Source organism: Protomyctophum parallelum (genome assembly GCF_964188405.1).
Source record: "Protomyctophum parallelum genome assembly, chromosome: 3".
Classification (NCBI taxonomy): Eukaryota; Metazoa; Chordata; class Actinopteri; order Myctophiformes; family Myctophidae; genus Protomyctophum; species Protomyctophum parallelum.
In genome coordinates this window covers 9,537,202-9,546,626 of record NC_139698.1, presented here as the reverse complement: position 1 = coordinate 9,546,626, position 9,425 = coordinate 9,537,202, and the positions used below count along the sequence as shown (strand labels likewise).

The following is a 9,425-nucleotide window of genomic DNA, read 5'->3' as shown; positions in this document are numbered from 1 at the left end:
GCACAACTCAGAGCTATGACATCACCAGGAACATGAACACATTCTATTCTTTTTATTTATTTCATACATGATGATTTATGATGATAAGAGTGCCCCTCACTTCACACGGGTGTGATTTCTTTTAACCCATTCTGACCTGAGATCAGATTCATATGAGGTTTTCCACTGGACACACACTGGTCTGATTAACCCATTCTGATTTCTGACCTGAGATCAGATTAAAAAAAAATGTCAGTCGTTCTTCGATTTTTCAAAAATAGCAGATCTACAAGCTCGTATCGCGCCACTTGGTGGCGCGATATGAGCTTGTAGATCTGCTATTTTTGAGTGGTGCAACCACTCCTACAACCAGCTTGCAATGTCCTCGTACCTGTTTGTTTGTTTGTGTGTGTGTCTGTGTGTTTGTTTGTTTGTGTGTGTGTGTGTCTGTCTGTGTAAGCATGAGTATGTGACTTAATAATAGCAGTAGGGGGCGCCAGAAACAGTGAGAGGGGTAGTGACTCTAATGAGAGAGAGTGAGAGAGAGAGAGAGAGAGAGAGAGAGAGAGAGAGAGGGGGGGGGGGGGGATTGCACCACTCAGTTCACACGTGTGTGATTTTTAAATAGCGAAAGCACGACATGATGCTGACACCAAAATGGGTGCCCGTTCAGAATGGGTTAAATAACGGACTGAATGTGTTAGTTAACCTTGCGTCATACAATATGGTATAACACAATGGTGGCATGCAGGCTTGTAGATCATTATGACGGCATCAAGGCCCGCCAAAATACATTTTGTTCGATTAAATCAACTGTAGATTTAGTCGACTAAAATCTTATGATATTTAGTCGACTAAAACTAGACTTAACAGTAAAACATTCCAGGTGACCAAAATGTGACTAAAGCTGAATGAAAACTATTCAAGAGAGACTAAATGACTAAAACTACACTGACATGTACTCTCTATGCGTGTCTCTCACAGGTGGTGGGCGGCAAGATGACAGAATCTGGTAGACTTTGTGCTTTCATCACCAAAGTGAGGAAAGGCAGCCTAGCAGATACTGTAGGACACCTCCGACCAGGTACAAACTATACACTGTTTTGTTTGTTCTGTTCACCATAATGCTTCCAATCAACCAAATATGTGACCAAATTTGACTGGGAGACTGCCATTGGATTTTTTTAATTTTAGTTTTTTCATTTCATATCAAAGCAGGGAATCATAGCTTCAAATTGACATATTGGTTGTTCAGTTTGACCCTCCAGAGACATGGCTTATAGAGTAATGTCTTGCAGGAAAACAGCGAGTTGAGAAACCAGGCTTGAAAGGTTCACTTCTGTGGTCTCTAACATTACAATAGCTACATGTTTAAGCATTTTTTTCATATTTACATGTCGATTTCAGCTTTGACACTTATTTCATGCTCTGTATGTGAAGAGTCTGCCTGTGCTATTAACTCATTTTGAAAAAGCTGGAATGTGCGCGATGGCAGTCTCTCAGTCAAATCTGGTCACAAATATGTGCATTCACATTGGGGTTTTTGGCAGTGAATTGCATTATATAATATTTCCCAATTGGACATCAAACAAAAGGTTAGAAGATTTGTGTTTGGTAGATTATACGCAGCCTTTCCCACAAAAAGGGGCACCATTTAAAAGGGTAATAAACTGGCTTTCAACGTTATTGCCCCCAAAAATGCATTGTTTTACACCGGAGACCTATAACGTAATCTACCAAACACAAATCTTTCCCGAAACGTTTTATTTCGTCTGGAAACATTGCACGTCATCTTTCTCCTCGTCTTGTCTTGTCTTGCAGGTGACCAGGTGCTAGAGTGGAACGGGAGACTTTTACAAGGAGCCACATTTAAAGAAGTTTACAATATAATTCTAGAGTCAAAGCCGGAGCCCCAGGTGGAGCTGGTGGTCTCGCGGCCTATAGGGTGAGACTCTTCAACCACTATTCTAACCCATTTTGACCTGAGATCAGATTCTACAAATGTCCTCTACATCCTGACAGTTTTCTGAAAAATCTATGTTTCTATGGCAGTCGTTCTTCGATTTTTCAAAAATAGCAGACCTACAAGCTCGTAGCGCGCCACTCAGTGGCGCGCTATGAGCTTGTAGATCTGCTATTTTTCAATAGCTAAAGCATAACATAATGCTAACACCAAAAGAGTACCGACGGACCATTGTTTGTATTCAGATTCAGAGAGGAGAACTGAACCCTGCTATGCTACCCAAACATGACCACAACGCATAACACAAAGCCTGTGGTAGACATCAGTGGTTCCCAAACTTTTTCATGTCAAGGACCCCTAATCATCCCCACGGACCCCCATTCGAAAATATTTGCCAGGGCCATAAGAGAAGATGTTTGCCGCTGTAGCGGTGCATGATTCTCAACCTGTTTAATTTGAATTTGAAAGTTTGACATGCATTACGTCTATCGACCCCCATTTAACCCATTCTGACCTGAGATCAGATTCATACGAGGTTTCCACTGGACACACACTGGTCTGATTAACCCATTCTGACCTGAGATCAGATTCTAAAAATGTCAGTCGTTCTTCGATTGTTCAAAAATAGCAGACCTACAAGCTCGTAGCGTGCCACTCGGTGGCGCGCTATGAGCTTGTAGATCTGCTATTTTTCAATAGCTAAAGCACGACATGATGCTAACACCAAAATGGGTGCCCGTTCAGAATGGGTTAATGGCATTTCTATCTCTGAGACCCCAATTTATATTGTAAAATCAATGTTAATGTAACCCTGAGAGTGTACCGATGGAACCAAATGGACTCGTTAGGTTCCATTTGGAGCCATTTGGTTCCATTTGCACACTCAGAGTTACAGACCCATAAGTTACAGACCCATACATTAAGTAAGTGAGCCCAGTGTCTATGAAATCAGAGACACTGGGCTCACTGCTAAAATCTAAAATATCTAAAACCACATATTACACACATAAAGACCCCCAGGAACCCCCTGCCAACTAGACTTGCACCTCCTACGGGTCTTTTTGGATGTGCAGGAGTCCCTTTTTTGTCTCACCCCCAGGAACGTGTTCTAAACTCATTAACATATATTATCTGCAAAAAGGGTGAAGTGGTTAATACATAATGTGTTTTTGTGACTTTAGATCCCACAGGGAGTTGACCAAGTTTATATTCTGGGTCTTGAGCTGCTGTACAAAGCTTGAGAACTCAGCAGCCTCCTCTTCACACGCTCTTCCCCCACATAAAAGAAACAGAAAACGTTCGGGAAAGCAGAGATAGTATAGTGGCTGAAAAAAAAGAGCAACCTCTTTGGCTCCGTCAAGTGCCATATTTGACCCTCTTCGTACTGCTGAGGGAGGCTGTGGTGGAACGAAGACTAATTCGCTGCTTAGGGCTCATTAAAGCACTGTGCATTCAGCATTAGCCCCAATTGATCCCTGCAGTCGCCTGAATTCTTGCCACCTTTTCCCTTCTTCTCTTTCGATCGATGCTCGCGGCTACTATATGTGGCTACTATGCACTTGTATGCATGCACACATTCATCTTGTTCACTGATTGCTATAGGTTAATTGTTTACCTAGTATTCTATATCAATGTACAGAATATTATTTAGATAGCATGTTGTTGTTTAGGCAGGTGCTAGGTTCATTGTCGGTATCTTAACCCATTCTGAACGGGCACCCATTTTGGTGTTAGCATCATGTTATGCTTTAGCTATTGAAAAATAGCAGATCTACAAGCTCGTAGGTCGAGCTTGTAGGTCTGCTATTTTTGAATAATCGAAGAACGACTGACATTTTTAGAATCTGATCTCAGGTCAGAATGGGTTCATCAGACCAGTGTGTGTCCAGTGGAAACCTCATATGAATCTGATCTCAGGTCAGAATGGGCTAATAACAATGCACTGGATATTATTGTAGATGCATTCTGTTTAGGGCACATGCTTGGCCATTGTTATCTGGTATTTGGCAACACTATGTTCTCTCTGCATTCTATTACTATGATTATTTCCATGATTATATTTACTATTTATTTGTTCTGGACTAAATAAGTTCTAAATAAGTGGTTCCCAACTTGGAGTCTAAAGCGCCCGCACAGAAAAAAAGGTTGGGAACCACTGTGCTTTAAATGCCTGAATTATCATTCTAATTCTCTCTCTCTCTCTCTCTCTGTTCTTTCAGAGATATTCCAAGGATACCAGACAGCACACATGCACAACTGGAATCAAGTACGTCTTGGCTCCCCCCCCCTCCCCCCCCCCCCCCCCATACAATCACAGCTCATTGGGCCTCATCGTCCAATTAATCAGCCCAGAAACATCAAGCTAACGAAACGTCCCGGAGAGTAGATTCCATCGTTCTGTCGATCTGTATCTCTCTCTCTTCCATCTCCACCTCTCTCTCTCTCCTCTTGCCGTGTGTGGTGACATTGCAACGCTGGGCTTTGATCCTCCTCTTCTCTCTTCAAATTAACGCAGAAAAGAAACACTTATTGTAAAATACAATTTGTCGCTGTCTGGTGTGGTGGGAAACTGTTACTTTTAAGGGGGAAAAAAAAAGATCCTGTATTCCAATGGATCCAACCATCTCTTGTTAATACTTTGCTTTGGTTAAATCTTTATGAAACCCACAGACATATACAAACAAAATAATGTATTTCGGTACTTTCAGACGGCATCCATTAATGCAGATGTTGTCGCCTGGATCAGCGCCGGGTCTGCTCATGAGTAGCCTTGGGGGTCCACCTATGCTTTCTCTGGCATCGGCAGCTCCCGGCAGCATCCGCCGGGAGAATCTAGACACAGCTGTGCGACATGAGAGTCATTAATTAGAACGACAGAGAGAGAGAGAGGAGTGTGTGTGTGTGTGTGTACGGGTGTGCGTGTGTGCGTCAATTTAACAAAGGTGCAGACGATCAGAAATCAGCAGAGAGTGATCTACGTTTGCGCTACTCTATGCCGAATTGAAGTGGACTTTTTTTTTCTTTCTCCCTGGAAATAAAAACATCTGTGTTTCCGAGGCTAGCTCACGAGGGACGCGACAACCCAACGCGTGCACGGAACGAGCACGCGCACGACAATTTCACGGAACCGCGACCCACGTAGTAAATACTGCTTGTGGTGTCTGTCTGTCGCCCCTCGGCTTCTCCGCTCGCACAGAAACAAAATGCAGGTCTCGTTGAAAACGAATTACTAGGCGCGTTTGAAATGACCTTTTTATGCTGTGGTGGTAAAACTCTCTCTCTCATCCATATCTGTGTCCCAATCTGAACCTCTTCTGCTGCCTTCCTTCCCTCCCTCCCTGCCTGGTGGTTCAGGTTCGAGTTCTTTTGAGTCCCAGAAGATGGATCGGCCGTCCATCTCCGTCACGTCCCCCATGAGCCCCAGCATGCTGCGGGATGCCCCCCAGTACCTGTCAGGACAGCTCTCAGTAAGTCACACACACACTGTACGCACACGCACACACGCGCCACACACACACACACACACACACACACACACACACACACACACACACACACACACACACACACACACACACACACACACACATATGCACACATACACACATGACCAGTCCTCCTGAGAACTTTTGTACAAAGTTACAACATCAGTAGTTTTAACTTTCATGTAACTTTACAGAGTGATGTATATAATGTATTTAGCTCTGCGTGCCCGGGTGTCGCATCGCCAGAAATGGCAGATCTACAAGCTCCACAGCTTGATCTATGTATATACGTTTCACAATGTGATGCACTGTGACAAGTTGTGAGTTTTTGGTGTAACGGCGAGGCTTCCAAACCCAGGTGTCCCACACAGGGAAAAGGACCACTAAACCCAGGTGTCCCACACAGGGAAAAGGACCACTAAACCCAGGTGTCCCACACAGGGAAAAGGACCACTAAACCCAGGTGTCCCACACAGGGAAAAGGACCACTAAACCAAAACATCTTCCATCCCAGGTGTCCCACACAGGGAAAAGGACCACTAAACCAAAACATCTTCACCCACTTGAATCTATACATCTATAACCCTTTTTGCCGGGGCGAGGTATATTAGGCGTTTTTTGGTCTTCAGCCAGAGGCTCCGAGCCACTCTGGTACACTTGTAGATCTGCTATTTCCAGTGTGTGACGACATGGCGGTGCAGCCAAGTATATAATCAGGTTTGAGAGTGTTAAGAGAATGGAGGTCAAAGCGGTGTGTGACTGACTCTGGATCAGTGGTTCCTGCTCACTGCTGCCTCAAAAACAAATTGATGGTCCAGTGTTTGAATCCCAATCTGGGGCTTTAATGTGTTCTCAATGTGTTCACAACACCAAAAACAGACTCGTGTGTGTTGATTGATTCACTGATTGAAACAGTTTGTAGAATAATGGGTACAGTTCATGGAAAGTGCAGGTCAATACGAAATCGAGAGGATAAAACCAGAAATAGCACAAAGGACTTGCGTTGTTTACATAAGGGGTTAGCGTAAATAGCAGATGTACGAGTTTGTAGATCTGCTTTTTTAGCTATATTACACAAAAACATATACATATATACCAGTAAGATGCCCTGCATCTGCCTGGGTGACAGCAGAGTGCTGGGCGAGCGCTGGCGCTTTGGCATGGGGGGGTCAGATAAATGTACTGTACTGGCCATATCTCATGGAATGTCAGAACAGCTCAGCCTCCATACAGTATATGGAGATCTAAGACTGGCAGCGGATGACATCAGGTATAGATCCATCCCTGATGATGTCACGTGATTAAGGGGGGACCCAAGGGGTTGAGAAGGGATTGTTTTGGTGTGGGGAACCCCCTGCTGTTCACTTGGCTCTTCACCAGTCCAGGCTTGGGACTGGAGATCAGGTTACTGTGTGTATCCCTCTGTTTTCCATTATCTGCTACAAAATACACTCTAGGGGTGAGTCCGTAGAGACCTGCGTTAAACTCTCCAGGGGTGAGTCCGTAGAGACCTGCGTTAAACACTCCACTGGGGTGAGTCCGTAGAGACCTGCGTTAAACACTCCACAGGGGTGAGTCCGTAGAGACCTGCGTTAAACTCTCCACAGGGGTGAGTCCGTAGAGACCTGCGTTAAACACTCCACTGGGGTGAGTCCGTAGAGACCTGCGTTAATCACTCCAGGGGTGAGTCCGTAGAGACCTGCGTTAAAACACTCCAGGGGTGAGTCCGTAGAGACCTGCGTTAATCACTCCAGGGGTGAGTCCGTAGAGACCTGCGTTAATCACTCCAGGGGTGAGTCCGTAGAGACCTGCGTTAGGCACTCCAGGGGTGAGTCCGTAGAGACCTGCGTTAATCACTCCAGGGGTGAGTCCGTAGAGACCTGCGTTAATCACTCCAGGGGTGAGTCCGTAGAGACCTGCGTTAATCACTCCAGGGGTGAGTCCGTAGAGACCTGCGTTAATCACTCCAGGGGTGAGTCCGTAGAGACCTGCGTTAATCACTCCAGGGGTGAGTCCGTAGAGACCTGCGTTAATCACTCCAGGGGTGAGTCCGTAGAGACCTGCGTTAATCACTCCAGGGGTGAGTCCGTAGAGACCTGCGTTAATCACTCCAGGGGTGAGTCCGTAGAGACCTGCGTTAATCACTCTAGGGGTGAGTCCGTAGAGACCTGCGTTAATCACTCCAGGGGTGAGTCCGTAGAGACCTGCGTTAGACACTCCAGGGGTGAGTCCGTAGAGACCTGCGTTAGACAGTCCAGGGGTGAGTCCGTAGAGACCTGCGTTAAAACAGGAGATAAATCAACTCTCCAATGTAGTATCCAGGTGGGAATTAGACTGCTGGGTGTGTGCCAGGGAAACACCGCCACCACACGACCAGAGCACTGAGCTAAGAGCCGTTTTCACCATTCTAGAAGCACAAGTTACACTATGTATACTATATAGCATTTTTTCTTTTTTATGATTTCTACTTTTCTATTCATTTTTCAGTTATTTTTTAATGAAAATTACTATATACTATTATTTGACTTGCGTAAAAGTAGCAATACCTCCTTTGAGGTGGCCATGTTTTTTCATTCACTGTTTTCATTTATTTTTTATAATTCCTTTTAGATCTTTTTTTTCTTTTCTTTTCCAAAACAATTATTACAAATAAATAAAAAGAAAAATGTTATTAAAAAAAACACTCCCCCTCACATATTATTATAGGAGGGCAGTATGTAGGATAGGATTAGGAAGGTGGCAGGGCAGCTAAAATGAATATCAAATAACTAAATACTGAATCGAGCGACTTAAAAACTGTCTGGGGTGTTCACAGAAGCCTGAGTAGACGATAAAATGACCAAAAGCTTTTTTGAAAGTCAAATATCCCTTTAAGCCTGGGCTGGGAAAGGGCCAGGCTATACCGCGGTGCTCCATGTTTCTCCACGTTGCTCCACGCACCCTTTTCGAGCTTTCAGATTGGCTACTTTTGACACTTTCGTGTCATTTCTGTAAAATGGTAAATAAATGGTGCATTTATATCGCGCATTTATCCAAGGTGCTTTACATAGATTGTGCATTAAACATTCACCAACCAATGGCAGAAGGAAACCATGCAAGGCACCAACCTGCACATCGGGAGCAATTGGGGGTTCAGTCAGTGTATTGCTCAAGGACACTTCGACACTAACTCTGGGGGGAGTCCCGGGTTTGAACTGGGAACCTTGCGGCTCTACCGCTGAGCCTCTGCCGGCCCGTTACGCTGTAGCATGATCAAGTAAGGCATTATACGGAAGGAAAAAAAACCCACAAAAAGTACCGGTACTTGTAGTTATTTCCCCAGCAGTCTGCTCACTCAGCATGTCTCAGCTCAGCTCAGGCTGCCTACCATAATGTAGGCTCTCATGTTTGAGGTCTACACGGAAAAAAACACTTTTACTTAAGTAAAAAGTATCAATACTGCAATATGGAAATACTAAGTCTGGAATTCAAAATGTACTTGAGTTAAAGTACAAAAGTATATTGCCTTCAAAATAGACTTAAAGTACCAAAAGTATGCAGAATGTCTCATTTCGACATTTTCAAATGTATGACAATCTTTTGAAAAATAGCAGATCTACAAGCTCACAATGTGTTGCATCGCACCGCGTTATGAGCTTGTAGATCTGCTATTTTAAATGGCCGAAATGTTATATATTATATTATATATAAATAAAATAAACCTACAACCGTGCAAACCTTTGGCAGCCAAAATGCTGCCCTGGAGTCGCTCTGCATCGTCACCAATCGACAGACCTCGAAAACAAACACACCCAACCCTTAAAACGAACTGAAACGTGCTGCAGTTTATCTAATGTACTCTCCTCCTCCTCCTCCTGTAATATGCTGCATCCGATCGTGAATTATGTGCAGTCAGAAAAACTATAGTGGTATTATTTTTGGAGTGTTTGTGTGTGTGTGTGTGTGTGTGTGTGTGTGGGGAGGGGGGGGGGGGGTGTGCATTGTGGATAACGTCGCTG

General features: G+C 44.3%; 2 protein-coding genes across 2 annotated transcripts in view; both read left to right on the top strand.

Moving 5' to 3' along the window:
- Positions 1–9,425, top strand: part of rims2a (regulating synaptic membrane exocytosis 2a) — a gene marked incomplete at both ends in the record, with an annotated part of 244,188 nt that overhangs the window by 117,972 nt on the left and 116,791 nt on the right. Inside the window, 4 exons of the mRNA XM_083762001.1 lie at positions 964–1,063; positions 1,801–1,924; positions 4,162–4,208; positions 5,297–5,409. Of these exons, the coding sequence (XP_083618127.1) occupies positions 964–1,063; positions 1,801–1,924; positions 4,162–4,208; positions 5,297–5,409 (384 nt within the window). The remainder of the gene's footprint in view (positions 1–963; positions 1,064–1,800; positions 1,925–4,161; positions 4,209–5,296; positions 5,410–9,425) is intronic.
- Positions 1–9,425, top strand: part of fzd6 (frizzled class receptor 6) — a 296,006-nt gene that overhangs the window by 200,670 nt on the left and 85,911 nt on the right. The window lies entirely within an intron of this gene.